Source organism: Saccoglossus kowalevskii, chromosome 16 (assembly GCF_978046115.1).
Source record: "Saccoglossus kowalevskii chromosome 16, keSacKowa6.1, whole genome shotgun sequence".
Lineage (NCBI taxonomy): Eukaryota > Metazoa > Hemichordata > Enteropneusta > Harrimaniidae > Saccoglossus > Saccoglossus kowalevskii.
The window spans coordinates 29,710,102-29,725,493 of record NC_140656.1 but is presented as its reverse complement, the minus strand read 5'-3'; the positions used below and the strand labels follow the sequence as shown (position 1 = coordinate 29,725,493).

The following is a 15,392-nucleotide window of genomic DNA, read 5'->3' as shown; positions in this document are numbered from 1 at the left end:
TTTTCATTATAATGTTATAATAATATGATATGGTTCCATCTATTTATGAGTGTGTCTGATGCACTCACATTGGATATCAACTGAGACTTCACTTGTATGTTATGACTTTTGACCGACATTTATTTTCAGAAGTTGGAAGGAACATAGAAGCTAATTACTTCAATTTCCCAAATATACAAAATGTATTTGTCAAATTACGAAGACCATTAATAACAAATCTTTTGAAAACAAGTGATTAACATGTACACATCGAGGACGACGTACAAAACAATACGGATTATAAATTATGATACCGATGTTGACGTTTTTAAGTATCTATAAACGTATTATTTGTAAAATTAAGTTGAAAGTTTTTTTAATTTGTGGCGTTCTAATGATCGAATCCAGACATATTTTCCTGTGTAACGAATAAATAATAAATCTGGCCAGGCAATTTTGCGTCGGTGCGTGCCTAAAATAGCTTTTAAACGGACAAATAGCAATGAATCTTAGTTACGCGCATTTTATAAATACTTGATAGGAAATGCTTCATAAATATTGATTTTGTGTATTGACTATTTTTGGTTGACAAACAGACAAATCCGTGGAATAGAACCTTAAGATGCTGAGACCCAATCATAAATAAATCTGCGATAATGCTACATAACTTTTGAAGCTACTTTCTTGCTGGTTGCATTGTTTAAATTACACAATTGACTAAAAGCTATAAAAAACAATGTTGCCAATAATGCAACTTTAACATTTGTGGCTGAAACTCAATAATGTTTGTGGGCATACGCGATATTGAAATTACAAACCGAATTTATCATGAAAAAACAAGAGAAATCATGTGTTTATAAATGATATAATGGATCTTGATAACATACTACATTCAACACTATTTCCTATATGAGAACATTTTAGTACAATATGACTTGCTTTTTCTCTTTAGTTTTTAATTATTGAGTTAATTATATTTATGCATTGATGACGCTTCATAATCTCCACCATATTCTGCAAAGTTATCATTCTGCCTGTTAAAATAAGAACAACAAAAACATTATTATTGTACATAATAGATTAAAAATGTATCTGAAACGTTATTAATGTGAATCCCCATTAAAAATTCAATTTAAAATAAAACGCTGAGCTAAACTGTGAAAAAATAGTAACATTGATACGAACACGTCCACTGAGAATAATTAAAATGTAGAGAATACCAAAAATGTATAATATAGTGGTCCACAGTGGATGTGAAGTAATTATTCATCTCAGTTCCCAGATTCGTTTGTCCCATTTAATTATTTGTGGGATTGGTTTCTATACAAATATGGTGATTCTTCAAACTCAATTTGTTGTGATTGTTGTGTATGTTAACAATTCCTACCTCATATCATCGCTTTTCTTTATGTCCTCACTACAATGAAAATAAAAATCTTAGTCAAACAATATATGTGAGTCATTCTACATATGGATTATCATTAATTTTAAAGGAATAACCATGTCCAGGTTATTAATTTCTCTACGTACCGCTGGGGAAGCGTTCCTTTGTACCCATCTTTACCGGTAAGAAAATATGTCGGCAATAAACCTCTACCCTGCAGTGTAGTGTATGAACAATGTTAAAAGTAATTAATGTGCATTTATACAAAGCATTGGTACATAACACACATGTATATTGAACAGAAACTATAAGACGATACAAAGCAATTATTCTGAATATCACTTCGTACAAGTGAACAACTATGCACTTATATAAGTAAGACTAATCTTGGATAAGATTATATTAAGCTGTAGAATTTACAGCGGCATCCTTAAAAATTCAACGGCAGATGATCAAGTTTACAGATCACAATAAATAAATGCATTGTGGATCAAACTATCACCGAAAAAAATGGCACACACTACAGATTGACATTGTGAAGAAACAGTGGACTGAATATGTCGTTATTTCTACTTGCTAGAAACGTGATGTTATATCAGACATATTACGAAATATCATGAAAGTATTATTTCATTACTCCTCATAAATAAAAAAAAAATGAACGCCTATATTAACTTTTTTAATTAGTTGGTATAAGTATATTCTTTGAAAGGATCATGGATTAAATGCACATATGCACGATAAGCCTCGTAAATATTATTCATTTTTCATACACACCCACTTAACGTACCTTTATATGCATCTCTCCACGAAGATACATGCGATAACCACAATCCAATGCGACCAGAGCAAGGTAGGTTTGCTTGCTGATGTGAACGTGTAATGCTGATAAAACATAATGGTTTAGAGTGATTATTAAATTATGCAGTTTCACCCACGGTATTAACGCTAATTGCACATATGTAGTCTTAGGCGAAAAGGTGGTTCACGCAAAATATGCGGTTAATTCTTTAAATGTTCTCCATCTGATTTAAATAAACGTCATCTTATATAACTCCAAATGTGTTGGCTTGAATATGAAAATAAGGGATGATAGTAGAAAGGAAAACTGGGAAATTGCAAATATCAAGAAACTCACGTTTTCCATTGGATTCCAATATAGACGCTAAATTGACAGTATCCCCGAACAGACAATATCGAGGCATAACCAAACCAACAACTCCAGCCACTACAGGACCTGTATGTATACCAATTCGCAGTTGCAGTTTTTCGTCAGGACGATGACGTATTTTAAAACGTGTGATGGAACTAAGCAGGTCCAATGCACAGTTGGCAATCTCAGCACTATGACGTTTACCATTTCTCTGTGGCAAACCGGACACTATCATATATGCATCACCAATGGTTTCAACCTATGTGTATACATTTCAGTGTAAGAGATAATATCAATAATAATGATTATATTTTTACAGACTGATCAAGAGTGTATAACAAAATAAATAAGTACTTTACAGCAAAAGTAAATAAATAAATAATAAGTAAGAAACAACATGGCTTAAAATACTAAACTTATAATCAGAAAAATAATGAGGTTCGCGGGTAATAATGGTATTGGTATTGGTATGTTGGCTAAATATCAATGTGACCATGACAAGTGTTGAAACCAAACAACATCTCGATTCCACGAAAACATGTACAACGATCTCAGTATTGTTGATGGACCGGCAGTGATACATTCAGAAAATAATAAAAACAGACGTGACGGTACATAAATTTAAGAAAATGTAAATGTTGTGTACTTAACGTTCGAACACTAAAATTTACACAAATTTAATTCACTAAATAGATAAATTTCATCTGTTCTTTTTTGAACTCTAATCAAAAAATCAAACACACACATACCTTATATACGTCATGGTTTGAAATCAATCCATCAAAACATGTGTAAAGATCATTCAAAAGGTCAACAACCTGAAAATATGTAAAAAAAAATCTGAATATTCGAAAAACGTAATAAAACCAAATTTAAACAAAAATAAACTAATATTGTGATCCAAGAATATATAGATAGATAAATATACGGGTTTTCTAAGATCTAATACTTAAATTTTTTAACAATTAATCTTGTGTTAAATATACTCATTCGTTGCAATGTATCACAATGTTGCCCGCACAATATAATTATTTGAATGATGTTACCTGTTTTGGTGTGCTCTCAGAGGAAAGTTTAGTAAAACCTACAACATCAGAAAAATAAATAGTGGCGCATTCGTAACTTTGTGGTGGAACGATGTTTCCAAGCTTTAGGGCATCTGCGACGGTCCTGAAATAAGCAATGTATCCACACATATCACATACTAACTAACAAGGCATGATTATTTGCAAACAAAACTATTACTACATAATGTAATTTATGGAACAACTGAGACTTTCTTTATTTTTAGAATTTTGGCTTTGTTGTTAGTGACTAGATGATTCACGACACAAACCGAACATGAGCTATTTCTTACACGCCACGATGTGCAAACGTTGATATGGTTACAACATAACAGTAGAACCAATTAAGGTAGAAACCAATTATTTGTACGTAACAAACGAGAGTTAAAACTCACGGAGGTAGCATTCGATACAGCAGCCGATCCGTTTTTCGTTTTTCTTCAACAAGTTGCTCGGTTCTTTCTTCGACAATTGCTTCCAGGTTGTTGGAATATTTTTCCATCATGCTTAAAATATTGTCCATAATACTGACGTTCCTGAAATATGACAATGACATATATCACCTGAGTTATCGAACATTTGTAAATACATAATATATATTACCGACAACGAATATGAAACACTTACTTTCCACCATTTATAGAACGAATAACAGATTTGATTTTGCTGAAAGATGGTCTCTCTTCTTGATTTTCGCTCCAACATTGTATCATTAACTGGCGAATGCGTTCGCCCATAGAATCGTTCTCAGCTGACATTACTGGACGATATGGAGTACTCTCGCCACTGCGAATTCTATTCACAACATCTGTAGTTATGAAACAATACAAATCAATGCGCTGTTGTATTCTGAGTTTTCAAATACCGTTCGATCAGCCAGTCAGGGTCCGTGTTACAAACCATATACAGAGTATTCTGGGGTTTTTTTCTAGTAAGACGTTTTCTAATTGGTTGACAAATTCCGGAAAAGTAGAGCGTTGCTACTTCCTTGTGCCAGGCTAATCAGATTATAACTTATTTTCAAACATCTGAAGAAATAAGAAGTACACTTTGTACACACTTTTATATGCATAGGCACGATTATTAATCAAACAAAACGTTTGTATTGTCGATGGTGTCTTACCTCTAGGTGTTATGTGGTCAAACGTGTATGGCGCAGAACGTTCAATAATTTCAAACAGTACAATAGCAAAGCTGTAAATATCCCCTTTTTGAGTGCCACATGGAGGTGGAAAGTTCATACGCAAAATTTCAGGAGCGGTCCATAATTTACCTGGAACAATTATAACAAATCTTTTTCTGAATATAGAACGTAAACAATATTCAATTATCTTCTTTAGAGACGTGAAACACGCAATTGGATAACTAAATATATGGATTCATTAAATTAAATTATTTACTATAACCCCACTTCGTTCAAACATACGTAAAAATTTATCTTGCTCTTCCGTTTCATCAGATTGAGACTGTCCCTGCATGAAGCTCGGCAGACCATAGTCGCTAATTTTCACAACCCATCGATTGTCTACCAAGCAGTTTGACGATTTCAGGTTGCCATGGGAACAGTACCCATGTTGGCTTTTGTGTAAGTACTCCATTCCCTGTGTAAAACAATGTTAATTTAATTATTCTTGAATGAAATGTATTGCCATCCCAATTCAAATGAATTCAATAAAATTACTGATAGACACGGAGAATTGTATTTGCTTGTTGCTTTTTCATGGTCTGAAGCACACAAAACAATGCAATATACACTTTGAACAATGTAACTCGAAAGTATTTCTCTAACACCGGAATATTATAGAAAGCTACTGTAGAAAACATGGGGAGAAATAAACAACGCATATATAAAAAGAAACATATTCGGCTTCGTTAAATTGAGCATATTCCCCCAGGTGGGAAGCATTTAAATTAGAACTCAATAGCTGCATCTGATTTCGGTCATCAGCCAATTATGTTTTATTGTTTTTTTCTGCCTTATGCGAACTATATTTTCATTGTCAACACATTGCATATTTTAGTTAAATAACAATAACCAATAAAACTACTAATGGTAAAGTGTGTGTACTATATTAACATATCGGTACATTACCAAATCGATATCAGAAATAAAAGACATCTTAAATGCTGTATCCAACTTCACATCATCATTCTCCAATAAGTCCTACAGGAAAAATAAAAGACAAATAAATAAACTTTATAGTAAATAATGCAGCAGTAATTTCTTTCAAACAGCTCTATTCAGTTCGCATGCACTTTCCGTACAAAGGTACCGTAAAAGTACACACAAACGATGCAATGTAGTGTTACGTGCATAATTACAATACATATTATTATGAATGTACATATTAAAATATGCATGCTCACTGTCATATTAGTTATACACTGATGTAATACAACTCATCAGTGATTCCAGGGTGCAATTTTCGTTACAGCAATTATAAAGAATTAAATAATATAACCATTATTAGCAGAACGAGAACGATACAACACAAATACCTTAAATTCAAAACTGGCTTTTAACTATACCTGCAGACTTCCTTTATGACAATATTGCCACACAAGACATAGTTTGGGACTAATTATACAAGCTCCCAAAAATATATTGAGGTTTTCATGAGTAAGTTCACGTATCTGATAATATAAACATTGTTTTCATTAGTGTAACATGAACTACCTGAAGACTTCCTTTAGGACAATACTGCCATAGTACGTAAATGTTTCCCACATCCACCGATGCTCCAATGAATATGTTCAGGTTGTCATGACTAAGTTCCCTAATCTACGTGAAAGAAAATACACACAGTAATCAGACTCATTTCTGTCAAAATAGAAGACTAGTGGAATTATTATATTATAGTCAAAACAGATTAGTTGCTTAGTCTAGTCCAATAGCAATGGATGCCTCAGTGTACCATAGTTCAATGGAAGGTTTTTGATTCTCAGAGCATAGATAATAATTTTGTCGCTTAGGCTTATCGAAATACACACTATAAGTTGGAATGTACGTGACACGCTGTGAAAACACATCTTTGGAATATATCATGTCACATCCTATACTTTGAATTCAAACTGCACATTTGAGTTATTCATTTAGCCATTTCACAAGATGGACATTATGTGTTTTATGTTTGGAATATTCCTGTAGTTGTACATGCAATTTCAATCCCAGAAACAGAAGAAAACATTGGAGTAATTCAAATAAACTGAATTATCGACACGGGCAATAATAATGAGTATAGAATATGTCTAGTGTTTTCTTTATCATGAAAATTGCAATGATATGCACAAAGAACAATAAACACTAGTACTTTGACTTACCTCACTGAATTCAATCAGCACCTTACGGGTGATTTGCATGTGCTCCTTGTTGATTTTTTTCATAGCCACAGTCAATCCCCGATAAACTCCGACTTTGCAGAAGTACTGTGTACTTTTAGCAGTAGTCGCACTTTGTAGCCCACTCGAACATTTCGAAGATAGTTTGGATAATAAAGAACCTGATCCAAGACTTCCAGATTTAGCACTTGTCTATAAAAGCAACATTAAGACATTTCGGTTAAAATACATTTTTTCTTACTCGTTGTCTATTAACGCTTCTACTATGCAAGTGAGTGTATCTCACCTGGCTTCCATGTCCGGTGATCAGTTTCGGGTGTGACGTATTAGAAATCATTTGAATATCTTCAAATTGAATCTTCCATCTCATACTCATCAATTCAGCTTCATACTGACTCCGTCTAATAACAAAAGTCGGAAACATTTGGTTGTATTCATGTTGACTAATAAATTGTTTATTTGCTGCTTACGGATTCATTTTGCCGGTATCGTATTCTTCAAGTTTAAATCGGTTTGGTATATACTAATGTGAAAAAGTAGCCTATCATGGACGGTCACTACTGTATTAGTATGGCTTGTACTACCAAACATTTTCACTGATATTATCGCAGGAAAACACAGTAAACAGAAACTCCATCATTCTTATTTGTCCACCTATCTCTCTACAGCACTACTAATATTTAACACTCAATCAAAGCATACCTGTATAAATAAAAGCCAAGTACTACCATTAGTACAACCAGCAAAACCACAGCAGAAAATGCAATAACGTAAATATATACATCTATTTGAAAAGAAATAAGAAATTAGTCACTGAAGTAAAAAAAGATCATTGCAAATACAAGATACGTGGCAATTTAAAGTCTGGGTCAATTTACCCCCCCCCCCCAACCAAGCAATTCACCGACACACTGTTCACCCCCCCCCCCACACACACACACACACACACGCACGCACGGCAATTTATTCACTCACGACCCAAACAAAAAATATCGACCCACCAACGCCCAACCAACCAACCAACCAACAAACCAGACTCGCAACCATCTGCTCACATTGTGTTCAATGAAGTAGACATTTCCTTTTTTTAAATATATAAATGTTGTTTACATAGGCAATTTAATGTTGCTTTATTTGAATGTTATCATGCTTAGACGATCATCAAATGATCTGAATTACGTAGTGTACATTTAGCCAATGTAATCCTTGATGCAAAAATATCATACAATAATAAAATGACTTACTGCTACTTTCCTGACAAAACTCTCCTTCAAAACCACATACTGGGATGTCTGGTGGTGCAAACTCATGCCCAACTCGCCCGTCGCCCCATTGCGGCTCGCCAATCTGACGAAACATCTGAAAATGAACACAACAAATATAGTACAATCAACACTATATATACCACGGTTGTTCGTGTACAGCAAAATGTTAGTAGATAAATATTATGAAATAATTAATAAAGCAACGAGTATAAGACGATCGAACTTCAATAGAAATATTATTAAATGATACATAACATGATATATAACAGGAGACCACGAAAATATTAATGAAAATAGTATTAAATAATTAATAAAGAAATGATTATCAGAGAATACATTGGCAAACTTATTAAATGAACAAAAAAGTAATGATTATCAGAGGAAACCACTAAAATACTAGTGATCAGATAAGCAGTGAGTATCAAATGAAACAAATGAATCAATCTATAAATAAACAAAAAAGATGAGGTAACCAAACAATAAAATTCTGTTAAATTCATCATATATATGTTAAAATACACTTACCCGAGTTGCATTGTCAATATTGACAACTTCTGCGATCTTCTCAAAACGTCCATTTTCTTTCAAATCAGAAATCCAGTAATCAGGTTCTCTATCTCCGTCCATATCCATTAACACATTTCCAGTTATACCTACATTGTGAAGCAAATAAACTGCATGAATTTCATCACAATGAGAAGCATTACCAACTTTTAATTTTAATAATATTTTTTAACTTGTATCTGATTTAACTCTTGCATTTAATGTGAAAGACTTCATCAATCTTGTTTTAGCATAATTAAAGACACGCACTCTATCAGTACGATTCAGGCAATTCAAATGTTGGTACAAAATAAGAATAATGTTCCAGTGTTATCATTACATTTGTATAATTGACGTAGCATCATAACAATTAAGAGAAAACTAACACGTTTTTGAACACATACAAAGTAAGACAGTTAACTTTCAACCTCAGTATGTTATGTCATTGTACAAACAGTGTACTGCATTCTTGAACACCCTGCTATGACGTAATGTATTAATCATGAGAATTGATTGGACACTCAGACGTAAAGAACCGTACTACATGGTACAAGGCTTCCAGTGAGTACACTCAATGCCATGTTGGTGTCTTCTCACAGTGGTTTCTAGATAACCATAGCCATGTTCACTTTCATTTGAAATTAACTACTTTAAATAACCCCAATACAAGTCTTGCTCAGAGGCATCTACTGCTGCATGGTTTCGCATAACGGTAGTCCTTACAACCCTAGCATTACACTCCAGTCTCCGTCTATCAGCCAAGGATCTATCTTCAAAGAATATTTCTATAAATTTAAAAAAGACATCACATGGTTTTGAACGATTATCATCATTCCGTATGTCTAATTTGTATCAGACAGGCACTCACCTTTAAAAAACTTGCCTGCCATTGCTCTCAACATTACCTCACCATCACGATAATCAAAGCCATTTGACACCGTGTCGTTCAACGCCAAAGCGTATAGTATCATCGCATCATGTAGAAAAGCGGAATATTTATTTCCCTGAATAGAAAAACAACTTTAATCAAAAAGATCCCATGCGCTACTATAGATATTTAATATTAATATTACATTTTAGGCATGCATTCGGTTTTATTACCATTACAAAATGTCGTATTCACTAGAATAATACATCCCATCGTTTATGCAAATCACACTGACGTTCCACTCCAATGGCGTCTGCACAAAGAATGAACAACACCAACACACCGTACAGGCTGTTCATCGAAATGCCAAAACGGAAAACATGAATACTGCGTGGCACGAGTAGCTGAAAAGATTGCGCCTATTCTAATCGCTGGTAACACAACACAAAAAAGTTGAAAAATTGAATACGTAAAAAAAACGTGCAGCCATGTCTGCAGCGGATCGGGGATCGGCAGATGAGTATATGATGTCAGTAAATTCGTTGAAAGAACGATAATATGTCCATGTACAGTTTATATCGAGAATGTTGTGCTAGATTGTTGGATGCCACACTCTGATACTTGCTGGTGGATTCACGGACATTCAAATCACACCGCGATTTTCACAAAGTAAAATTGCCGAATTCAAGAAGTCAATTAGTTTGTCTGGTTATTGCGCATGCATCTGCAAACTGTATGAAATGGTTGGTTCCGGGTGGTTCTAATAATACAAACTTACTGAAATGCATGGTCACATTCTTTAAATTTACAGAAATAATACATGGACCGCCATCAGTCACCCCATCCCTCTTCCCTACAAAAAAAATAAATTTATTCGTAAGACTTTTACAACATCATCTCTATACCTTAATGCTGGTATCCAATGTTATATTCCATGGCGGGTCTTTCAAACGCCGTACTACATCAATGGTGAATTGGTCTACCTCTTCGCCGCTCAATGCTGCCAACGACATCTAAGAAAACGAAAAAGTGCTATATCTATTTCTCAAAATCTGAATACGATATTAGCTATTTAAATGAAATATTTGCTTTTCGTGTGGTGTTCCGTCTTTGCTGCGGAAATTTATTCACCTTTTTCATATATGTGCACTTACATGGAATACGGCTCCAAATGCTTTCCTGGCGTCTTCGTCACGACCATCATCTCCTAGAAACGTTTCTTCAGCAGTGATGACATCTTGTTCAGGTAACATTTCAACTGTGTAAAACACGTATTCACCCGTAGTCATGCCCATATCGTATGCTTCCAGTAACAACATGCGCCGATCCCGTTTAGGTGCACAAATAACAACAACTGTAAAAGCATTAAATAATACATATACACCGCAGATTACTAACAGTCATTACCGTTGCAATACCATTGGTAGTATCAAGAGCTTATATGCAAATGAGATAAAATAGCACGTTTTACAGTTGAGTTTTCTTGGAATTAGGAACAATGAAGAACACTGAATATGACATTATCAGTATGCTGGATTTATTTTATTGACATCATTATCAAGTTTGAAGGATTTTGCAACAAATTATGCTTCTTCATTGACTAATTTATTTCTTTATTTCTATAAAACTGAAGTTCTATAATTAGGCAAATTAGTCACGTGGCGAAAATGTGTTAAACTCGCCGTAGATGTGAAATATATTCTCTATTCATCTCTTTTAATCTAATATGCCAAGCGTAGGGAAGAACCGTTCACGTGAAATTGAGTAAACAACAATTCACCCATCACGTTATGCAAGTCACGCCGACTTTCCATTCTATTGACGTTTGCATTGGTGGTAACACCAAATGAAATGAAGCGCACAATTCGCAAAGAGTGCAACGAGCGCGCGTCTGCCAACGTTTGCATATGATTAGAATAAAAACCAGCATTAACCAATTAATATACAGAAGAATAAACAGAACGCTGTTCATAAAAACTTCTTAGATGATGTGGTTACGGCTTTTTCTATCTAGGAACACTTGTTGTAACAGTGCGCTATGGCCTTTTCCCGACGCTCGTGTAAATATGCCGCACTGCATCAATCAAACTTCTACAATTTGCAGACGTCGGGAGAAATCATTACGTCCTGGCATATATTTACACAATTGTCTTGTGACTTAGCTCTACCTCGAAGATGTTGATAGCTTGGCCAAGAAATAAGCAATATGATTGGCTGTTGGTAAACTGATTCTAAACTGTAAGGATATTGTCACATACACATAGTCCTAATGAAATACGTCAAGGTGATAGTGGAGTGCCGGAACATTCACCTTGAAAATTCAAGATACGAATACAGTAACAAATTGTATTTCGACCACCAAGTCTGGTTTCTTTGATTAGGTTAACAATGATTCGACAAATAAGCGATAGTCGTCTTTTATTAGTCCAGATGGAAGTGTATATGTTAGCCACGAATATGTGCATAATGAATTCATATTTCTTGGATATATTCCATATTCCAAAATATTTGGGAAAATGTCATATGGTAGATGCTGAAATTTAAATACAAGTATATAATTAGATTGTAACTTACTTCTTCCCTCTCTCTTTGTTTTTGTCAAAATATTCTGAATAAACTTCTGTGTTGGGTTGTTATCGTACGTAGCATAATATGCCATGGTTACGTTATTTTCTTGAAATGTCTGTAATGCAAATAATCAATGTCAATAACCTAGTATATAGTGCTATGCTAAATGTGTCTGTGAAATCTACTACAAATTCATCTGTATATGTCCCACAGCAAACATAGATCGTGAAAACATAAAAGATAATAAGGTTATTACACTACAACTTAAAATAATAAAATAATCCCCAAGCTAGCACTCAGTACACATTACACAGTGGCATCGACTTCTATTACTCCCACTGTATTGTACGTCCTTGATATCCTTTCATTCTCATAAACTCAAAATTCTCATATCTATAAAAGATAACAGCTGTGCCTATTTGCAATATCCAACTCAGGAGAGACGCTTATTGAATAGTTAAACGCGTATTTTAGTAGTGATACATTCTCCTTCCCAGAGATCCTTGCGACCAGAAAACCGAAAGTGTCTCTGCCACCATACATCGCCATTGTGGTGAAACTCCACCAGAGTTTTTCCACGCGTATTTGCGTTTTTTTTATTATTATATTATGTATTTTTGTTATTATAGGGCTTTAGTGTTGATTTTTTTACTAATAAAGACGTTTCAAAATATATTATCGATCTCTGATAATGATCGTTTAGTAAACGCAGTGAAAAGTGTGAAATAATTTTACAAAATAAAATGATTTCATCGCGGAATAACGGTTACTAAGGTGTTGTTCCGTTCATCAAGCTGACTGTTCTGTCTATTGCCAGGCGATATAAACAAACGAAAGGTATTGACAGCTAACTCGTCTTACTGCCTCTCCATTTGTGTTACAAAAAGTAAAAAAATGAGCTTCTCACTTTGAAAACATCCAGAATCTACAAACAACGCGTACGCTTTCATTAGGTTCGAAAATCGAAAATATTGTTGTATGTAGTGCCACTGTGACGCCTCGACCAATCAACGACAAGCATAAGATCGCGTGGTGGCAGAGATATATTCGTAGAAATACAAGTCTGCGTGGGAGATTTGTACTGATGTTGAAAAAAGAGATACTAGTTGTTTTATAGGACATTCTCGACTTCTTGCTATTCAAATTTGGATAAGACTCTACTTTAACATATTAATATTAAGATTTAGTTTAATACAAGAGTTAAACCATCGAGTTAACTCACCTTCACGATAGCATTAGCCGCGTCTTTGAACAGAAGGTATGTAGACGCAATAACAACAACTCTGTTCCAATTATATCTTTCCATTATTTCCGTTAAAAATGTACCAAGTTTGGTGAAAGGACCTAATGACCGACCTAGAGTTGTATATCTTGTCTTGTCATTGAACTCGGGATCTGTCGCTACCCAGGAAATGATTGGTAAATTCCAGAATGAAGCAAGTTGTCCGGCGGAAAGACATGCTGAAAAAAATCACACATAAGGTTAAAAAAACACATCACTCCTTCTGACCATTTTATATCGGTTCACGATACGCAATCGTTGTACAATACTTCTCGACAAAATATCTGAAAACTAACCTTGTGAACATGGTGGTCCTATGATAACATCAACGTGTTCATCTGCATATAGTTCTACTAATCTACCACTTGTCTGCTTAGTGTTACACTCTGAATCACGCCAAACGATCCTGTTAAAAAGAGAAAAAACGATAAACCGCAATTTGTCACATTAACTAAAACCCTTCACATTTTATAGATATCAATCAAGGATAAAGTATATATCAGAAATCAATGTGATTTATAAAGAATTAAATAAATAAATATCAGTCTTACTCGAAGTCAAGTTCTTCAACCAAGTCCATTTCCTTTATCCTGTCGATTGCTATGTTTATTGCACCGGCGCTCGTTGTCCCACTGAAGTTGTCTAATAAATCGAATCCTGACGTCCATGGTGCCATAAAACCCAATTTGATATGGATTAACGAGTATGCGGGGATTAGGTATGCAAAGAGAGAGCTCAGGACAAACAACCATGAGAGTGTCATGGTGGAATGAGTATACACTTGATGATGAAATTGAAATCAATTGAAACATTACATGTGTACTCAATTTAAATATCCCTATATCATTTCCAACTTGGTCATAGTGTCGGTTGCATGGTAACGAAATAAAAACAGTAATCATACACCACGTGATAACCACTAATGACACCACACTGTAATTATCTGCGGTGCAATGCTCCATGGGATGTCCCCTCTCGTAGCGATGTAATGTCATGGTAACTGTACATATAGCCAAACACGTTTGTGTCAATTAAAAATGCAATATAGACGCGATAATTATGCTGTAGTATTAGTAATCATTCGAACGTCCGAATTTTATATTGATTAAACTACCAACATTACCGATATTGTTATTAAAGTCACATTCTAACACTTCCCTTTCTTTATGTTGGATGTAGATATAAAGCTATAGCGCGCGTCGGAAATAGAATTCCGTCACTGAACTCAATTGTTCGAACAGCGCAAAATATTTCATTAAAACATAACATTTCCTGATTCGTTATCCATGTTTAGTTATCCGAGAAACTACAAGCATACAGCAACCACAGAGTGTCGATTCAAATATTTGCGCAATAAAGATAACAATTTAATTTAATTTAATTTAATTTAATTTAATTTAATTTAATTTAATTTAATTTAATTTAATTTAATTTAATTTAATTTAATTTAATTTAATTTAATTTAGACATAGCTTTGGTTGCCCTGTTTGTCTTTAAACAATGCCTGACTTTAAAAGTTTACTATGCTGCAATACCTTATTAGTGAAATCTTGATTAATAATGTGTTTGTAATCATCTAAAGTTTCCATACTACTAATATCATTTACAATAGTCTGTGAGAAGCTTTTATCTTCCACGTTAACTTTATTATTTAAACATTTTAAATGATTTAACCATGACTCTACACTGATGTTGTCATGCTTTTGTGGGTTTTTATCTAAATCACCAAGTTCCTCAAGTAACTTCCAGAAACACTTAGGATTAGACTCCTTAAGCATAATGATTCTATTACATAAATTAGCTTTATATTCTATTTTTTTAATTAATTTTATATCGTTCTTGTCTAATACTATTGTCCTTAGGAAACTTGTCTAATAAATGCGAATATTTAATTAGGTTTCTTCTTACCTCACTGACATCATTGTCAAACCACTTTTTATGTTTTGG

The 15,392-nt window shown here is 34.0% G+C and overlaps 1 protein-coding gene across 1 annotated transcript; it reads right to left on the bottom strand.

Moving 5' to 3' along the window:
- Positions 1-946: 946 nt before the first annotated feature.
- LOC100373708 (atrial natriuretic peptide receptor 1-like) lies at positions 947-14,208 on the bottom strand. The gene is made up of 25 exons (XM_085490979.1): positions 13,997-14,208; positions 13,742-13,851; positions 13,386-13,624; positions 12,170-12,278; positions 10,746-10,949; positions 10,501-10,595; positions 9,596-9,731; positions 8,710-8,837; positions 8,164-8,278; positions 7,622-7,703; positions 7,206-7,320; positions 6,902-7,111; positions 6,110-6,214; positions 5,673-5,744; positions 5,007-5,181; positions 4,704-4,853; positions 4,208-4,388; positions 3,976-4,116; positions 3,563-3,686; positions 3,266-3,334; positions 2,502-2,775; positions 2,154-2,248; positions 1,510-1,577; positions 1,367-1,396; positions 947-1,013 (listed from the first exon to the last, which is right to left on the bottom strand). Exons 1-25 carry the CDS (start codon positions 14,206-14,208, stop codon positions 947-949), a joined length of 3,306 nt encoding a protein of 1,101 aa, XP_085347105.1.
- Positions 14,209-15,392: the final 1,184 nt, after the last annotated feature.